The following is a 21,435-nucleotide window of genomic DNA, read 5'->3' on the forward strand; positions in this document are numbered from 1 at the left end:
TTATCATATCGGTTGATGGCTTGTGTTTGCTATTAAAAAATGTAATAATTTCAGTTTTGGCCAAAGGTTTGGAAACAAATTTCAAGATTTTTGAAGTGAGTATCAGTGCCCATTAACGCTCCTAAAAATTCCATCTTCAATTTGGTACTTAATTTTGTTTTCGGCATTCATAACAGGAAGTCTAGAATCCACGCATGCATTACTTTTTGAAACTTTTTATAATAGTTTGTGCGATATCTTTAAAAAATGTATTTACAGTTTCACCTTAGACTCAATAAATCTAAAAATCAATAAATCAATAATTAATTGGTATATTTTTTAAAACAATAGATAAGCTTTATATACACATGTACTATAAGTATCTACGAGGGAAATCTTCAGTCGAAAAGTATTTTGTGTGTTTTAATTTCAATATAAAAGTTGTAATCCAGCAAAAATCCCCATCATATTCTCACGACACCAAACGAACAATCTACCCCAAATGGTTTTAAAAAACCACAAAACAGGATGAAATCCGCCTATCTGGCACTACTGGCGCATCGTTAGTAATTTATTTTCATTTCATTATTTTCAAAATCAGTCGCGCAGCTCACAATTACAAATTGAAATGAAAAAATTTTAATTACTAATTAAAAGGGATTAAGAATTGACATTTCAGTCGCAATTTAAAAGAGAGGAATGTCAAAATTACTCCTAACTCGTTGAAAGTGCCTCGGGTGAAACTAACTTCTAAATATTATTATATCATGACTGCTAAGCTCTTATATACATACATAGTATACAAAAGCATACATATGTCATACCGTTATGCAATATTTTCGCGTTTTTTTTTCAAAGTAATAACAGCAGTCCTCATATTAGGCAATTTTGTCATGAGAAGTAAAAATAATATCACTAACTGATCTTTCATTGCAAAAGGAACATTATATAATAGTTGTAAAAATTCCAATGCAAATATCAAAATATTATAGTAAAATTTGTTATAATATATTTCATTTAGTTGCAATATCTTAGTGGGATCGATCCAAACCCCTAAATTTACCTAATACTTAAAATTATACTTTTACATGAAAACTCTTGATAAAAGTGTAAAGTGTGGTGCCAAATATTAAATACCAAAATGCCAAAAGTAAGTGGAAAAGAAAAATACTTTCAACTTTCATTCGAAATAGTTACCGTTTGCTTTTACGCAAGTCTTCAAACGATTAGGACATTCAGCTATTGCAACACCCACGATTTCCACGGATATTGACGTCGCTGCTAGAGCCAAAGATTGTTTGAGACTCTCCAAATTTCTGTGAGGTTTTCAACAAGCCATGTTCTCCAATTCTGAGCATAAACAGTAGTCCATTGGATTCAGATCAGGACTTTCAGACGGCCAATCTTCTGCGGCTATGAACCCAGAAATATTGTTTTATAGCCACTGCTGGGTGGATTTTCTCTTATGAGCTGGAGAGTATTGCTTATGAGAGTATTGCTTGACTGCTTCCCCACGCCTTCTAAGGCATCCTCCTAGTACACTTTTGCCCCGGTCTTAAACTCTTTTTCGCCGAAACGTAGAGATGTAACCCCTTTACACTCCCAACCAAACTATTGCGGAGGCTGGATAGTGGTCACGCCGAAATCTTGGAACAACATTTTCGCATCTTTAGAAATTTTAGTATAGAATTTTTCGTTTTACTCAATAAAAACTTCTTCAACAGCGAAAATTGTCTCATCTGTGAAAACAATATTTTCATGGCTGTTAACCATGTGCCACTGAAGAAAATCAGCGAAATCTTTCTCGATTGGCTTTTATGGGTGCACTGGTTCAAACGGATGCACGCGAGGACGACCACTTCTTTTTCTGCCTGTCACTTCAAACATTGGGAAAAAACGATTGATCGTGCGGTAAACAGCACTTTTACCACACTTATGTAATGCAAGCACTGCAATGCGAGTTTTCTTAGCTCCCCACTCTATAGCAAACAAGCTAAATTCGCCACGAAAGTGAGAATAATTTATAAGTAGACAATGCTTACGGCAATGCTACTTTCGCTCAGATTATTATCAATCCTCACTCTATGAGCACTCCTTATAAAAAAACGAAACTTAAGATGAGTGTCTTCAGTTAAGCGGTATGTTCTAAATCCGAATTGAATGGAACAAAACTAGTTTTTTTTTAAATATGCTAAGACTTTATATTTCACACCTTTTACACAAATTTTTTAGATTGAAGGAAACAGAGAGATATATACTTATATATAAAACTGTTTGTTCTACAATACATTAAAAAGTGGATTGTAGAAAATCAAAATGGGCTGCAGAACAATTTTATAAACCTTATTTCACGTCAGTGAAGTGGCTTTAAATGTAATTAAATATTTAAATCCGGCTTTATTAGATGACAATATTGCTGTGACCTTTAGTATTTCCCAAAGCCTTTTAAATACTGACGATATAGTTTAGACTTTTGATTTTTAAACATTCCAAAAAAGAGAAAAAAAAAGAAAAAAAAATAGAATTAAATTAAATTATGTTATATCTATAACTGACGTCTACACATTTTGTTGGATGTTTGGTCAAGATCTTCCTCCTATTTGTGGTATCTTCATGTTTTTCCAGGGCCCTAAAGTTTTAAGCCAATTTCGAAATTCAAATGGTTTTTGTATGAGGAGTTTTTTTATGGCAGAAATCAACTCATTATAGTAAGTTTCCACCGCAGCCGCTAGCGTGTTCTCTGCCGCTATCGTGTTCTTAGCGCAAACACGAAACAAAACTCCTGTCAAATCCCATACAAAATTAAAACACAACTCCATACCTAAACTCACTTTCAAAGCGTGTTTTGTGGGTTTGCGTCTAATTTAAAGCGTGTTTTGTTGGGTTTGCGTCTAATTTAATTATTAAGTGGTGGCAATGTTGCTCATTTTCCTCATTTTTTATTGCATTCGTAGCCGAGTGGGTTGGTGCGTGATCACCATTCGGAATTCACAGAGAGGTCGTTGGTTCGAATCTCGGTGAAAGCAAAATTAATGAAAACATTTTTCTAATAGCGGTCGCCCCTCGGCAGGCAATGGCAAACCTCCGAGTGTATTTCTGCCATGAAAAAAATCTGCTCATAAACATATCATAAAACAAAATGAAATAAATGCATAAAAAAAAAAAAAAAAAAATTTTCTTGTGATTCGAACCAAGGATTTCGGATCGGAAGCCCACATTGCTAGCCGCTGGGCTATCGCGCTGTGCTGTCGCCGCAAAATAATGTATCATAAATCTGTTTACCATACCAAAGACCATACACTTTGCAAACACATTTCGGTGGAAACAGTTGACAGTTCTCATAAACACAACTCCTGCAAACACGGTGTTTGCTTTTGGTGGAAACGGGGGCTTATCTGCCGAGAAGCGACCGCTGTTAGAAGAAACTTGTTCTATCAATTAGTGTTTCGTTTCCACAGCGGGTCTCGAACTCGGGCACTACCGAATGCTAGTTATTTGCTTACCAAAAATTTAAGAAATTTTTTGGAAAATTGTTATGCTTACTCCACTCAGAAAGTCAAAAGTCCTGCAAGACATTTTTTACATGGATACACTGTACACTTATACAGGGATGATGGAATACAAGGCTGCGCGTTCCAAATTCGCTGTATTCAAGCTCCATAAATAAACATACAAAAGAAAGGGAATTACTTGTTTGTAAAGAGAAATAGTAGGCGAAAGCTAAAGAAATTATATACACACATACACATTCGGGCCACAGTGTCATCCGTATAAAAATGCAAAAAAATGTATTATATTCATTTGTGCTTGCACAATTTAACACGCGGCACTTCGTTCGCATGAGTTTGTTTAGTTTAATCTCACAAATCACAATATTACTAAGTCATTCACTGAATTTTCGTAAACATATAATTTCTCCTCCTTTTGTTTATTTTGTTCGTTTGTTTTGTATTGGAAAGGAGTCCGACGTCAGATGTGTCAAAACTGCGAATAATAAAGTAACTGTTTTGGGAAGAAGCTACCTCCAGTTATAAGTTTTAATTATACATATATTATAATTAATTTTGTTAACGGAAGATTGTAGCCTCCCATCGTCCTACAATCAAACAAATTCCTCCGCATCTTCTGTAGAATATTCTGGCCGAACGCCATCAGCAATGATCCGATGTGGAGATCAACGATTGAGGCACCATTATCACGAAAATGGCACTGGACTGAAACTCGCAAGGGAGCGGAGGTCATGGCCGTCCAAATAATATCAGATCAGTCCATAAGTTCGTGCGTTTTTTAAAGGTGGTTTTAAAATTAATAAAAAAAAGATGTTTAAAGTATTTATTACTCAATAATATATTTTCCTTCATTATTTATAATGTCTTCCCAACGTTTAGGGAAATTTTTAATTTCCTGCTCAAACAATTTTTTGTCCTTGGATCCATAATACGCTTCGATATCCTTTTTTATAGCTTCTTTTGAGGAGTAGGCCTTATTACTCATATGGGATTGAAGTCCACGGAAAAGGTGATAATCACAAGGTGCAATATCCGGAGAGTATGGCGGATGCGGCATTAGCTCCCATCCGAGCTCGTTCAGTTTGCCTAATGTTTGCCTTGCGGTATGAGGCCTTGCGTTGTCGTGGTTAAACAAAACTTTGCGTTATTCACTAAAGACAGTCGATTTTTGTTAAGTGCCTCACTTAGGTTTGATAGCTGATGGGAATAATAATTAGCAGTTATCGTCTGGTTTGGTTCCAGAAGTTCATAATAAACAATACCGGCGATATCCCACCAAATAGACAGGAGAATCTTGTTGGGGTGAAGGCCATCTCTAGGGGTCTGTTCTAGTGTTGCATCTTTATCTAACCATTGAAGTTTGCGAACAGGATTATTCTAAAGGACCCATTTTTAATCACCAGTAACGAACGGTTCAAAAAACTTTCATTTTGAATCCGTTGCACCAGCAGAGAACGCACATTTACTCTCTGCTGAAGGTTGGCGACGGAAAGTCTATGTGGAACCCATTTTCCCAGCTTTGAAACCCCTCCCAACTGAACCAGATGCATGTGAACTGTTCCATGTGTCGGCGGAGTTAAAGACTTCAGGACGACTAGCGCGCAGGGCATCCTCCACGTCGCAGTTACCACTTCGGAATTTTGAAAACAACTTTTGCGCAGTCCTTTCACTCACGGTATCCTCTCCGTCTACAGTGTTTATTTCTGCAGCAGCAGTTGTTGCATTTTTACCACTTTTATGAAAAAAATACAAAATATGCCTCTTATACGCATTGGAAGATTCCATTTTATTTTTTAACAACACATGCTTCTATCCACGATTAAATCACTTGTTGAATGCACAATATATCAAAGAAAATATAAATAGTTCCGTTATGTTCCACAAATAAATTTTGTATGCCAAAATCGTACAAAAGTGAAATTAAGGGTAAACGACGCACGAACTTATGGACTGACCTAATACTTGGAGAAGGTCGATGCTACGCGAACTAGCTGATGCCGACATCACATGGGACGATGCAAAAAGAACAGCCCTGAAACGTGTAAAATGGAAGAGTGTTGTCGAACCCCTAGGGCTTGATACCTCGGGCACGAACATTAAATAATGGAAACAGAATCAAATCACCGAGTGTATTTCTACCTTGGAGGAGCTCCTCATAAAAAACATCTCCTGGAGCTCGGTCAAACACCAAACAAAAGGGTGGAAGATCGTTTTTATAAATAATAGGAAATAACCCTAGCAAACTGGGATCTTGGAATGGCAAAGTCAAGATTTAGTTTTCTGTAAATTTTATTAAGTTCATTAACTGTGCTAGTAATGGGGGTTAAAATAAAAATAATTATCATCTTCATCGAAATGAAGCGGTGATAGGGCGAAACGAGTGAAACTACATTGTACGGGTGAATTCTGATATAGTGAGAGGTACCTATAAGATGAATTCCAGATAAATTTAGAATTAGACAGCGATTTTCTAGTATAAGGTTCATTAAAATCTCGCGTATAACGTTTAAAAAAATATAATGGAGTAAGCCTTAGGAATAGCATAATTCAAAAGGTTAAGTAAAATATTTTAAAACCTGTGTGAAATAGCACCGCTAGATCCAAGTGTTCTTGAACTGTAGGATCGAATAATTTGTGGCTATACGATTTTGAGCTTTCGAAAGGGGTAATATTAGAAAAATGCTGAGTGATCATTTATTTTGTATCATCCACTCATTTAGATTGGATAAGTTATTTTGTGAATTTGAATTTAAAAAGTTTAAAGAAGGTTCTAAAGCTATTACTAAAGAGGACAAGCACGAGCCAAGACTATTACCTTGCGGTACAACAGGCGTGATCCCAAAGGAACATGGTTTAGACAAGGTAACACTGCGCTGCGCGGCGCAATTGCATCCAGAGTTGTCACGCTAACGCCAATAAAAGAAAAGCGCCAGCAATATTTTTCAACACCATGAAACTCATAATATCAATAAACGTAGAAATGGGTTAATGCTATCGTATTAAGCAAATAGTTTCTTCAAGTAGTCGAGTATAATGCTACTGACTAAATACTGAAATATTGGAACAGGCTTAAATTTTTCAGGAATATTGTACAACTCTTTGGGTACTAATTGTCACATTAAAAGTTACTTTTTAACCGTTTTATTTATCAATGACCAAATTCGTAAAAACTGAAAAATATTATATTAACAATCATTCATATATTTGAAATGTTGAATGTTTTTTTAAATAAACTATTAATTATGAATAGTTACGAACTTGCTACGTTAAAATTCAAATAAATCTCTCACAAGAATTCCTCTGAGTTCTATCAGTGGATTATCACATAAAATTAACAAATTAATAGCAACACCCTTGCTGTACTTTATTTACAACACTTTACTTTACATGTACATGAATTGCTCTACTACTTTTGGTTTATACGCTTATAAGTTCAATTTCCAACCGAATACCCTATGCACATGCACTTCTGCTTATATAGTACAATGTGTTTAATAGCTATCGTAATTTCTAGATCTGGTAGCTCGTATCTTCTGACAAGTTCTGTCCCGCCATCTAGGCGAATTCATGTTTTGGTATTTCATTCGCTCGCTATTGTTGGCAGTCGGTCCGCGAAGTTTCCCGTTCGCAACAATATGTTAAGCCCTTCATCTTTTGGGCTACAAAATCTTCGATATTACTTCTGGCCACTTTGAGTTAATAAGAGATGAAGGTGTGTTATCGCTCAATTTACTGCGTTGGGCTGGCGATCATAGATGACTAGATGCGAAACTCTTTTTTCTTTTATAACATTCGTCAGTAATGCCACACCAGAAGAAACATTGAATGGGTATTTTTTAAACAAAAGTTGGGAATTTTTAGTTTCCACACCACCATTGAGGTTAGTATTTACTGTGCGGTTGCCCAGTAGCCGTATATCACCCGTATACACGTACATATAATAAAAATAAGCACACTCCATATGAAATATTTGAAATCACAGCGAAATGTATAACACACTCTTGACCCAAGGAAACAGTAAGATAGTAAAACGCACTGTTACAATACCGTTCAACATAGAACATACATATATTTGTTCACAAAATGATGCAAAATTTTCTCTACTTTTTCCCGATACCAAATACAATTAAGATATCTGCACTTCATTTTTTGAATACATATATACCTTACAGTGCATAGTTTGCTGTGACTTTTCCTCTAAAGTAACTCGACACTATTATGTGGGCGTCAAATGATCTGCATATTTCCACTGTAGCGTACATTTCTTTTGTTATCGGTGGTGAGGAAATACTTTTTTCGATATGTGACTACTTTAGCTTGATGTTGGAAATGTTTTTCGAACTCCAGAACTAAATCTCAGCCTATTTTATAACAGCATAGCGTACAATTGATGGCATATGCCGACAATATTAATATGATCATCCTCAACAACCGTGGCGTTAGCGCTACCATTGCTGTACTGAATAAATAAGGGAAGCGAAGGGTTTTGGAGGAGAATTAAGATATAAGCATCCCCTGTGATCAAAGAATTTTCGCACTTAAGTTTTACCACTCATACCACTGTTGGCAGTGGATTCATGATTAAATGAACCTGCAAACGAGTTTTATCGCTGCTACGCCCAATCAAAACATGTTATCTGTGGTAAAATTTACAGAAGGGATGCTGTGGCGGAAGTGCTATTTTTTATTATTTCAGTGGCATTTATTTATTCTGAAATCAATAAGCATTTGTTTTTACCGATTTCTTACCACAAAAGCAACGTTAACACAAAGTTAAGTTAAAATACAATGAGCAAAATCAGCTTAGATAATTTAAAACTAAGCTCAATAGAATTCGATATCTCACTGAGTTCACAAAGAGAACAAGCAATTTGAGCATTGCAGGCGTAGATTCTTTGAAATCTATTGAAATCTAATGGGTAATCTAATTGAAATTAAAAATGGGTTGAAGTTCATGTAAATCCACCGATGTGGAAATAATACAGTATTTTTGAAATCATCCGCATACAGAAGAAAGTTAGAATTAGAAAAACAATTACGTATGTACATCGTTGATAAATAAAACAAACAGGAAGCGACGCTAAATACTTTCTTGAGTTGCAACAGAGGATGCAGAAAAATATGCAGCCGAGACACCATCAACAGAAACTGCCAAATGTCCATAACGTTTGTAAGTAAGTTCGAAGCCATTCTCGAAAGACTGAACGAAACCCCAATAATACAATTTTATACGACACTTTATCGAACGCTTTTGAAAAATCAGTTCAAATACAGTCGACTTGTTGCCTTGCTGAGATCGTTGAGTTGTTCAATTAAAAACCAATTTTCTCCTAGAAGCGAAAAAATATTTTAAGCCAAAATTGGGATTTTAAGTATTTTATTTCAAACATAAAAACTATCGTTTTTTTCTCCTTCTAAAATTCTATGTTCACATTTCTCCTCTAATTCAACATACATATAATTTTCTAGAAATACTACTTGGTTTGGTGCTGGGACTCGAAACCATTTTCCTGACCATGTTTTCACATGTAACATGCATTTAAAAAATGATTCCCTTCTAATAAAGGACGATTTCTCAATAATACGGAATGTAATCAACTGATCTAACTATATTTCAGTCGAGTCCTAAAAATTATTCAAGAATGCAATCTCTGTTTAAGCGAGGGCTATTCCATGTTCTATGAATATCATATTTAATTACTTAAGATGTTAATAAGCGTTAAATACGTTTGAATGTACAAAAAAATAGAGCTAGTAGATTAGGCGACAATTAGTGGTGCTTCGGAACGTATACAATGACTTGGATCATCATATCAATGACATTATCTCCCTTCTGTATTGAAGCTTTTGGTAATTATTTACGAATACCTATCAAATCGTCGGTTTCAATCCTACAAGAAATAAAAACGTCGCTTTGCTCTGTTGATAAGTTTCAGTATATGACCGTTTTTCAGCTAAAGTAGAGTTAATCTCAATAATATCGCAGAGAGAAGCTAAAGAGAATGGTGAACGCTTTATTGGGAGTGGTCATATTGGTACATTTATTTAAGTTTATTTACGTAGCTAATAAACACTCAGCTACCTTATGATACTTAAGAATCAGCGTAACCAATTCTTAGAGGTTTAAAAAAAAAAATAAAAAGTAGTTTTATTTAACATTGTAACACATATTTATATATACTATAATTGGCACTTAAGCCCCTTTTGGATGTTTGGCCGAGCTCCTTCTCCAAGGTACCAACTTTTACTCTACCAAATATCAACGGACAAACTCTGTCTTTATCAACCAGTGCAAAGTACTTAGGGGTAATTTTGGACTCCAAACTTAGCTGGAAGTTAAACGTCGAAGAACGGGTAAGGAAAGCCGAAATTGCTTTATATGCCTGCAAACGTATGCTTGGGGTCTTCAACCTAAGCACACATTATGGTTGTATAAGGCGGTTATACGACCCATTTTATCGTATGGTTCGGTAGTTTGGTGGAAAGCTCTAGGGAGAGAGTACATACCAAATTACTCGGCAGAATACAAAGATAAGCTTGTTCAATAACGGTCGGTGCAATTAGATCATGTCCTAGAGAGGCTCTCAATGCACTGACACACGTTATTCCAATAGACCTACATATAAAGAAGACGGCAACCATGAGTGCATTTAGGTTAAATGAAGCGCGTCGCTGGAAAGGAAAAATTTATGGTCACGCTAGTCTGTTATCGCGACAAACTCAGTTAACCTCGGTGAGGACTGACTACATCGTCCCGGTAACGTTCAATAGGAATTTTGCCACACTCTTTCCATCTAAAAAAGAATGGAATAAGGGATTCTCTCTAAACAACTTCGATACCACAGTCTATACAGATGGCAGTAAAATGGATTGTGGTGTTGGAGCTGGTATATATTCTCATAGACTTGGAATTGAAAAATCTGTGCGTCTCCCTAATACCAGCAGCGTCTTCCAAGCGGAAGTACTAGCAATTGGGGAAGCCTGTAGGTTACTAATCGCAGATTTCTCTTTTAAGGACAATATCGCTATTCTTTCGGATAGCCAAGCCGCAATCCAGGCGCTGGACGCGACTATAACAACCTCTAAAGTGGTGGAGCAAAGTAGGAATAGCCTCACCAACTTGAGTGAAAACCATAGAGTAACCTTAATTTGGGTCCCGGGACACCGGAACATAGAAGGTAACGAAAAAGCTGATGAACTGGCAAGAGGGGGATCTGCCATGAATAGCGCTCTTGCAGTACCAGTATTCACTCCACTAGGTGCGGTCAAGAATGCAATTTCCCTAAAATGCCTTCGAATTGCAGATTGTAGATGGAGAGACCAGACGAAAGGCAAAATCAGCAGGACTTTATGGTCCACCTACAACCTCAAGCAATCGTCGAAATTAATAAACATGAAACGACGGGACACCTGTAGACTTACGGCAGTCATAACTGGCTTCTGGTCTATCGGAGAACAAGCCGCAAAAATGGGCATCCCTCACAACATATACTGTCATAGTTGTAAACAACCGGAGAAAAAAAAAACAATCTTCCATTTCCTCTGTGAATGCCCTGCCCTATGGAAGGACAGAATGTTAACCCTGGGCAAACCGCTGTTCGAGAGTCTCGAGCAACTGTCTGGCTTAGACGTCAACAACCTAATAAGGTTCCTAAACCGCACAGACTGGATATAGCCCTGCTGCAAATAACTGTTAAACAATTTGGTAACGAGGATGTGGCAACAAAATGGTGCGGAAGCGCTAGTTGGATTCTGGATGAATCACCACTCTAACCAACCAACCAACCAACCTTCTCCTTTTTGTGGAAGGCGTCTTGATGTTGTTCCATAAATGGATGGACCTACAGTTTTAAGCCGACTCCGAATGGCAAATATTTTTTATGAGGCATGGCAGAAATACATTCGGAGATTTGCCATTGCCTGCCGGGGCGACCGCTATTCGAAAGAACTTTTTCTTCATTTTGATGCTTCACGGAGATTCGAACCCACTTTCTACGTTTTTCCGCATAATAGTCACGCACCAAACGATTCGACTATAGCGACCGCCAATGTTAACAATTCATATTTTTACATGCTCAATATTTCTATTAAAACACCTAATACATTGCATACTTTCATGAATTCATAAAGCGCATTACGTAATGTTTACTTTGCGTACTATTTCTACGAACTTTCTACCATCATTATCGCATGGGCGCTCACATTCTTCCTCTTTCTCCCTACTTCGGAAATGCAACAATAGATTAAAGAATGTCAAATTTCAGGCAGAGCCAGAACTGCATACAGAACTTTTCAATATTAAATCATGGGTAAACACATCAGATTAAAATGAATTTTCATGTTTTAAAAAAAGAAACGTTTGACATGTTTCTTGAAAATGAGAATCATTTTATAAAATATTTCTTTTTTAATTTTAATTCCTTGAAGTGTAAAAGCGAAGTGCAAAGAATTAATTTTGTTCACTAAAAATTTGCTGCGAAACCACAAAACTTCAATTTCATGTCAGAAGTTTTTTGGGGGCCATCTATTCCCTTCTATATAATCTGGTCCTTTCCCAGTAAATTTTTGATGCATTTTTTTTGTAACCTGTAGCTAAGTTCTCTATTATTACATATAAATATGTACATTTTCCTGCTTTACAAAATAAAACAATTAGTAGAACACAGATTTAGCTTTTCAAATCCTTTTAGAAAATTTGAAGCAAATTATTAATTGTTTAAGGGGGAAGTCTACTGTAAATTTTTCAAAAAATCGATTTTTTTTTATTAGCTTAAAAAATACTTTGAACCCTCTTAAATAAGGTAGAATATGTGTTACAGCTGGCTAAATTTTTCTTCGTTGAAATTTCGACCTTTTCCCGAAGCGCTCCAAAGCGCGTACCTGCGGCACATGAAACTTTAAACGCATTTTTCTCGAAACTAAGTTTTTGTATACGGTGTACACGATATCTCGAGTTCTGATAAATGAATCAGCTTAAAAATTTAATTATATATTCTCTGTAATAGTGTCTCTCGTCTGACATAGGATTTTTTTGATATCGTTATTTGTTAAATTGTTATAAACAATAGTAACATCAATTTTAGGCAAAAAAAAAAGAAAAAAATTTCAAGAATTTTTTTTTCAACGCCAAAATTTTTTATCGACATAATCCTACGTCAGACGAGAGTCAATACTATGTATATGATAACAATATTTTGTTTTTTTGTTTTAGATCACCGAAACGTAAGATTTCATGTACACCGTTTGACTTAAAATTTTTTTTTCAAAAACTTAAATATATAATAAAGATAAGAGTTTAAATAGATTTTATGTACGAGCAATATTTTGTTAGAAATAAAATCCGGAAAATAAGCCTGTTTTTTCCCTTGTCACAGTAGACTTCCCCCTTAAAGCTATACTTAAAAAATATAAGATGCAATTAATTTTTCTAATTTAATTTCTGAAGGATATTTAGTATACCGTCTATTTTGCGAATATAAACATATAATTTAAAGAATATTTTCAAGACTTCGGGCTTAGACCGTTTGTATCAACCCAACCTTTAAATAACCTTGTTTTTCTTAACCCTTACAGTTTATGGATTCAACTTCCAAACTTGAATTTTTGCAGAATTTTTTACAATTTCTTAAATGTGAAACAGCTACACTTTCAGATAGCTTGAGCTTTTCATTAGCAAATAATCCATCATCGATGCATACTATTTTAGTGCCGAACCTCCTACGCATTTAGCAAGTGCTGCTTTTCTCTTATTTCATCTCAATTTACTAAGTAGCACTCTAGAAAGGAAATTTTAGTTTAAAGTAAATTTTTTTTGTAACTACAATTATATGAATGACAAGCCAGATATATCTAAGCAGAACAGTTTTACCAAAACAGGGCCACATTTTGGGGCTGACATAACTGAGAGCCCCAATATAGCATGGTTTTTAACTTAAATTCTAATAACTCATTATTTTTATTTTATTTACATTTATCACTCTTTATGTCGTTAAATGATCTCTTATAATATCAGATGTCCTTATCTGCTTAGTGTGACACATTTAATTTGGTATTAAAATATTTAAGATAAAAGTGAATAATTATAGAAACACCTTTAAACTCTTTGTAAAGTTTTCATGGGCAAATGGTTTTTAAATATTAACGAAGACCTTCCATCCCTCATAAACTTATACATACATACACAGAGGTTTGAGTTAAAAGGCAAAATTGAAATGAGGGGTTTCAACACCGAACATTTTTCGTGAAATCTGAATGAAATTTAAAAAGGCGAGTAACTATTTATGCCCTTTCTATCACACTGAAAATATGTGTATAATTGCATCAGCCACGTCGGAATACTCTTCAGGAGCATTTAAATAAATATGTGCATTAAAATATGATTAATTGCACAGTCCGCTTCTACTAGTAAAATGATGCAACTATATCCTATCCGAGTACATCTTTTATTGAACTCCTGCTCCAATTTGTGGTGTGCATTTTGATGTTGCTCATTGGGTGATTAAATTCAAGATTTTACATAATAATATACTCATGATAAGCCATTACAAATAAGACCAGTTTGTGAATTTAAATCATTTTTCTTAGATATAAGAACCAAACCATTGTTAGTGACTATTAGACACTATCCCACCTATTGATTAAATTCCTGCACAAATATTCTTAAGATAAATATTTGTGAAAAGGACTACTAAATATTTGTACTATGTTATAAACAACCTTTAAAATATATAGGATAGAATATGTAATCATCCGCTCAATCCATAACGAGCAATGGATGTGGCGCTAGGTAAAATAAAAATCTTCTACACAATACATGAAAGCTCAAAGATTGGTATTGAATTGAGCATTCAAATCTTACGCATAGATGTACATACATATGTTATGTAGGTGTCGGCTAAGATTTGTCATCTATTTTATTTCTCTAACTCGCAAACAGTAAATATTTACATATATAAAAATATACACACGCATGTAAATAAAACGTGCATGTAGATATACCATAAATGCTCTTCGTCAAAAAAGAAGATTATGGGAGGGATAGAGTGATTATGAACGATGGTTATAAAAGATGCATGCTTAATTGAGAAAAACAAAAACGGCGAGTGGCAAAATGTATATGATTGTATATCATTTCTTTGAGGATACTTTCAGCGTCAGCCTTGCCAACGGCAGCTATGCCAAGTTTATTAACTAGATTTTAACTATTTGTAATTTTTTATTCCACCCGTTTGTCCAGCAATGATGTCGACTTCTTATACTTACAGAAGGGTTTGGCATACATCTCCTCATTTGATCAGGGCCCCTATAGGTCGGGCTATATCGACCAGGAAAACACGTAGGAGCCGACATTTTCATTTTATCCGTCGTTGAATACATTGACATTGTAACACAACTTCCTACGAAATCCTCCTCGAGCTTAAACGCCCGGGAGGCGTCAAAAGTCGTTGGCGAATAAATTTTGAAGCACTATTCTTTAATCTAGGTATGCCTGCATATAAATATGCAGGAAAAGGTATTAGGAAAGAGTAGTGTAAAAATTGCTAAAATCTTCTTCCTTCTGATTTTTAAAGGCAACTTCTCATACAAATAGTGAGCATTGTATTTATTCAATTTGCAGTTGCATTTTTGTATTGTAAACAAAGACACTTTTCACATATGTACTTATGTATGTATATTTGCACCGATCACAATACGTAACGCTTCATCAAAAAACCAACTGTGAATTACAAATTGGTAAATTATGAAGTGATTAAAATAAAAAAACGCGCTCGTAATTGCATCTAATGTAGTTTATTCAGAAGAATTTACCATTGTTTAAACTAATCGGACCCGAACAGATTTCACAACTAGACAACAGTATGATAAAGAATTCTATGACGAGTTTCACTAACTCCAGTTTATTTGGGAAGGACAAAATTTCATTATTGATGTGAGGCGTGTCGTATTGCGACACACCCTTCAAGATAGCTGAATTTAGATTTGAAATGTTTCCTTATAAATGCTTGTCATTGGTCAATTGAAGCGACGGTAATTTTATATAATAAGTACCATGTAGAATCCTTAAAGCTTTTCATTTATGAAGGTATGTCGTTCACATATACAAATGTGCATGTACAATACATACGCATGTTACCATGCTTTTGAAATTGTGTACTTACCATACGAGTATAATTCTCTATTTAAGAAATAGAGAGCGAGTTTGGCGGCTGCGCAAATGTAACTCAGACAAAATTTGGAACAACACTATTGCAACACAGAGAGCTCAATATTCACGGTAAACCCCAAACGAACGAGTTTTTAAATTGCGTTTATGTTATCAAAGGAAATTTTAAAAATCGTTCTGACTTGGAGTCATAAAAGTCAATATAAATATTTATCTGCCTAAACGTTAAATATTCTACGGTTTTCTTAATTTTTACCTTCTTCCATCTTTTTTTAGACATTTATTTAAACGAATTTCATTTCAGTTCATGCTTTGAGTTGGATAAAATAACAGTAAATCAGTGGTAAAAATATGCAGAAAGTTTAAAACTCTAGTTTTCTTATTTCGTAACTTTTCAGATTTATGAAACCAAACAATTGGAATATATCCAGTAGCGCCAAATATAAAACTAATCGGTAAGTTATATATCATTTTTTCAATTACTTTATTACCGTTCTTTATTATTTTTCGTATAATTCAATTAACGCGATTATTAGAGTTATTAAGTATCATGATACAAAAAAGAAGATTTCGGTCACCATATTAGCCACCTGACAGGTAAAAAGATTATGATATTTCCTACTAACCTCCCAAAATCTAAAACTCTTTGTTATTTCTGATTTAATGTGTAATGTAAACAAAATATTTTGTTTTGAAAATTGAAAAAGTAAAAATAAAATAAATAAAGCAACCGAACACTTAAGAAAATGACAACTTAAAGCACAATATCGTCCCCTTTCTGTGGTAACATGTAGATACGAGAGAAATCGAAACGCTCTGAAAAAAATTCTAATAATCATTATCGACATTGTATGTTTTGTTTTACGTAACAGGAGTGCTAAGGAGTGTTTTCTCAATTTCGAAAAAAAAAATGAAGTTGCATTTACGAATCATTATTGTGTTCTGAAATAACAATTTTGGTATTTCGTTATGTAAAGGTATACACGCTAATTTTAATTAAATTCATTTAATAAAATTGTATTGATATCATTTTGAAACCAAACCAAATATGAGAAAAAAAACGTAAACAGAAATTTCAAAACTGGTGTTTATTTATTTTCTTTGACTCTTATTTTTGAGGCTACTCAGCATCCTCTTCACGACTTTGCAACAAATTTTCGAGCTTATCTTTAGACCATAATATTTGCCAATGATAAGCGTAATCAAAAAACATACGTAAAAACAAAGGCGCTCATTTACCAACACCACCTTTAATAGATTCGCCTTGAGTAAAAACCCTCAAAAAAACTTTATAAAAAACCGAATGGCGCAACGCTATTGTCTTTGCAATAGTTTTGGAAACTGCTAAAAGTTTGTATTTCTGTGTGAATGTAACATTCTTAGACTGACCCAAAAAAAATATATTGTCACAGCAAATATTTTGCGCAAAGCTAAAGTTTTTTGTGTACGAATAGATTGTGTGATCACTGTATATAATAGCATAGTGTAATAATGTGAAGTGTGCCAGCCAGTTTTATGTACGCACATTTGAAGTTGCCTTACTTTCATTTTTAATTTTAACCCACTACAGCTCTAGATGCGAAATTGATGCAGTTTATTCAATAAACATACATATGTACATATAAAACCAAAGCATACATATATATACGTGTTTACAAAGTAGTTTTGAGCATGCTTTTGTTTTGTATACATTTTTTGCGTAACTCATTGTATTAAAACTGTGTTTTTTTTAACTGGTTTTTTTATTTATTTAAAACTTTCAATCACAAAAGTTGGCACGATTTTGCCTTATAAATCCAGCAATTTAATATGATATTCTGGCAATATTACCAAAGCGACTGCTAAATCAGAAGTTTGATTAAAAAATATGGTAATGTCAAGATCATTTGTTTCCTTAACATTTTCCAACAGAAAGTTAGAAATGAGTCAGTAAAACCCTTTGGAGTATTGCATCTTTTTTACTATTTAAATCAAATAGGGGACACTAACACATATTTTTTCGTAGTATTCATCTGTCACACTTAGTAAGGTTAGCCTCTTTGGTTTACATACTGTTCGAAACTGTGTTGTTTCTTGCACTTGTTTGCATAAGATTTTAAAAATCAAAACCTTTTCGACAATTATATCGATGTTTTGAGTCAAATAGGTATTAATAATTTTCCACTATAGAACTTCTTTTATATAAATATATAAATATGACTTTTACACTCATACGAGTATAGGGTGGGCCATGTAAAATTTGCTTTTTGAATCGGCTATAAAAAAAACGAATCAATATTTTTTCAAACTTTTGTTTTTATTTTGAAGATTGAACATTGTCATTTATGAATGAAAAAAAATATCGTTCAAATGACTGCCACGACTGGTTTTACAGTAGGCCATGCGATCAACCCAATTTTTAAGCACATTTTCGATTGTTTGGGCTCCAATTTCATGAATGGCAACTTCGATTTCCTGTTTTAAAGCATCAATCGTCTCTGGATGGTTCGCATAGTATTTGTCCTTAACGGCTCCCCACAAAAAATAGTCCAACGGGCTTAAATCACAGCTCCGAGGCGGCCAATTGATATCGGAATTCAAAAACGGTAGCCAAAAGTTCGAGTGTAACTTTGGCAGTGTGACAAGTTGCGCCGTCCTGTTGAAACCAAATGTCGTCCATGTCATCCTCTTCAATTTTTGGAAACAACTCGGTGAGTATGTCACGGTAACGCTCGCCATTTATTGTAACCGCTGCTCCTCGCTCATTTTCGAAAAAAAAATGGCCCGATGTTGGCGCCAGACCAAAAACCGCACCAAACAGTGACTCGTTGTGGATGCATTTGCTTCTCTACAGTAGCGTATGGATTTTCTGAGCCCCAAATCCGACAATTTTGCTTATTGACGTAGCCACCGATGTGAAAATCAGAAAAGAAAAATAAGACTCACTCACTTTGGAAATAGGCTTTCCATATTTCCCAATTCCCAATTTTGTTCAAGCGTATAGCGTCCCATTTCGTAAATGTCAAACCTTTAAGTAAATTATGAACACATTGACATGTCATTTGTGTTACCATTCTCAAAAAAATAGGTGGTTCAAAAAGCAAACGCTATATGGCCCACCCTGTACTTATTCAACAACGGGCGACCGTAGCCGAATGGCTTGGTGCGTGACTATCATTCGAAATACAGAAATCTCGGTTAAAGATCAAAAATAAAGAAACAGTTTTTTCTAATAGCTCTCGTCCTCGACAGGTAATGGCAAATCTCCGAGTGTATTTCTGCCATGAAAAAGCTCTTAATAAAAAATATCTGCTGTTCGGAGTCGGCTTGAAGCTGTAGGTCCCTCCATTTGTGGAACAACATCAAGACGTACGCTACAAATAGGAAGAGGAGCTCGGCCAAACAGCCAAAAAGGGTGTACGCGTCAATTATATATGTATGTATATAATATGCATTCGAAATTCGATATTACATTTTATAATAAGTAAGAAGAGGACAAAGCGTTTATGGACACACGGTTTTTCTGTTACATGAATGCATAGTTAATAATACCTAACAAATTTTTTTTTAGAAATACGTTTACAATCTGTTTTCTTTGCCGGCATCCATCTCATTTAGTTTCAACATTGAACACAGAAAACACAGGGTTATATGTAAAATAGTATGGTAATAATCTAGGATTAAATTATAATCTCCGATTTCGGGAAAGCAATTTTGTATGGATGATTACGCTTTTTAATTACGGATTGGGAGTTAAGCACGAAAAAGAGGATAAGTTACTTATATGTGAACGTATTATAACCTTGTCACCTTATAAGTTGACAGAGTTACAAGCAATTATTAGTGCAGCGAGGCCAATTGAGTATCTTAGATAGCGTCATTAAAAAACAGTTACTTTATTTTTCGCGATTTTGACAAGTCTGCCATCAGCTCCCTTCGCAATACAAAAAAAACGAGCAATACAAAAAAAACGAGCAATACAAACAAAAGAGAAAGAGAGAAGAGAAATTATATGTTTGTGAAAATTATGTTTATCTTTTGTTTTTCTTAAAATATACTTGGATTTGTTCAGCCCTGCATGATTATACTTAGAATTTACTTAGCTATTTTTATTTATTATTTGTGAAGGAAATTATTCCCTAACTAGTGTCGTGTGTTACATTGTGAAAGCAGCTTTTAGCGATTTTATGTGGAAGACGCCGTGGCTAGAAAGTAAGTAGGAGTGCGTATAACTTCTTGAGTTTGGTTGTTTCCAAGGCGAATTTATTGCAGGTGATTGCAACCAAATATAATTAGAACATATAATATATGTATTCGTTGTTGCCTTTGGTGTAGGCTTCACGTCAAAATCAGCTGTTTGTTTTCAGGGTGATTTCCTTGTGGAACTTAAATAAAGTAATTCAAGCTTCGCGTTTAAATTGCTTAGTACTTCCGATTAATTTATTAAATTGTGGGCCTGAGCAAATTGCTTTGAAGATGCCAGCATATGCGATGCGGTGATGTGTATGCAGGTAAGCAAAGAGAATACTTACCGATACTTGCATTTAAATAATATTTCTTCCTAAGTGCAGCGCCGGCTAGGAGGATTCAATACAGTTACAATGGGCGTTAGAAACGCTCGCCAAAACTAAGCAACGATTGTTTTCCATACTTATAGCGATTATCAGAGGAAAAAGAGGATAAACGGTTAGTTAATTTACTACCTGAAGAAAGGTTAGCTGAAAAACTACGCTGGAAATAGTCACAAAATAAAAAGTCGCCACATTTCCCACAGTTCATTGAAGATTTACTTCGTAGCTTATGTGTGAATTGTAAGTTCTTGTAGATATGAAAAAAATCATCTACGTTTGCGGTATTTTAATTATTAATACAAATTTCAGAATCTGCCACGGGCGTTAATAAGGTGAAAAATAATGTAAAGAATGAAGTTTGCACACGAAAAAGTTTAAAATAGAGAAACACAACGCAAAAAAACTTCGAAACAAGGCTAAAATTAAAGTGTCACTGCGTACAGAAAGTAATGTATGTAATATTGAGCTCAATTGTATTTGTATCACATGTTTAATTTGCAATTTCCACATGTGTAATTCTCTATCCTCATAGGATATTGATGGCTATCAGAAATACACCTTGGCTGGCTGCTGACGACTATGATGACTTCAGTTGAGAAGCGCATACCATATTGCATAAAAAATGTTTGCTTCATGTTTTTTGTGGAAAATCATTCGCTATGATTTTACATCTAAAACTGTACACTTAAAAATTCTGGATAACAAATTTCTAACATGCTTGTGAATTCATTTCATATAATTATTCTTTATTAAATATGTATAAAAGAAAAAAAATTATTTTACACTTTGTGAAATCGATGATGAATGAGAATTTTAAATTTTTTTTTAAGATATAAGAAAAACTTGATTTTTATAATCTGTATTTAGAACATAAGTTCCTAAACTTTGAAAAATTGATTGAAATAATTGATTGAAAACTAAATTAATATATATAATTTCATTTAAATTTATATTAATTTTATTTAATCCATTTGGATTTTATCCCCTGCTGTGCGCCGTGCGGTATCGATATAGGTCTGTATGACGCCTGTGAGCTATATATGATATATATATAATTGGCGTGTAGATCCTTTTTGGGTGTTTGGCCGAGCTCCTCCTCCTATTTGTAGCGCGCGTCTTGGTGTTGTTCCCCAAATGGAGGGAGGCTGACTCCGAACGGCAGATATTTTTATACACAGAAATATATTCGGAGGCTTGCCATTGCCTGCCGTCTGTGAGCTTCTATGATATAAAA

The 21,435-nt window shown here is 34.6% G+C and overlaps 1 protein-coding gene across 3 annotated transcripts in view; it reads right to left on the minus strand.

Annotated features, from left to right (window-relative positions):
* LOC129238559 (inhibitory POU protein) overlaps positions 1–15,295 on the minus strand; it is a 168,117-nt gene extending 152,822 nt beyond the window's left edge. For all 3 annotated transcript variants that reach the window (XM_054873618.1, XM_054873617.1, XM_054873619.1), the window contains exon 1: positions 14,751–15,295. In XM_054873618.1, coding sequence (XP_054729593.1) covers positions 14,751–14,870 — 120 coding nt within the window. In that variant the 5' untranslated portion in view covers positions 14,871–15,295. The remainder of the gene's footprint in view (positions 1–14,750) is intronic.
* Between the last annotated feature and the right edge of the window lie 6,140 nt (positions 15,296–21,435).

This window comes from Anastrepha obliqua, chromosome 2 (genome assembly GCF_027943255.1).
Source record: "Anastrepha obliqua isolate idAnaObli1 chromosome 2, idAnaObli1_1.0, whole genome shotgun sequence".
Classification (NCBI taxonomy): Eukaryota; Metazoa; Arthropoda; class Insecta; order Diptera; family Tephritidae; genus Anastrepha; species Anastrepha obliqua.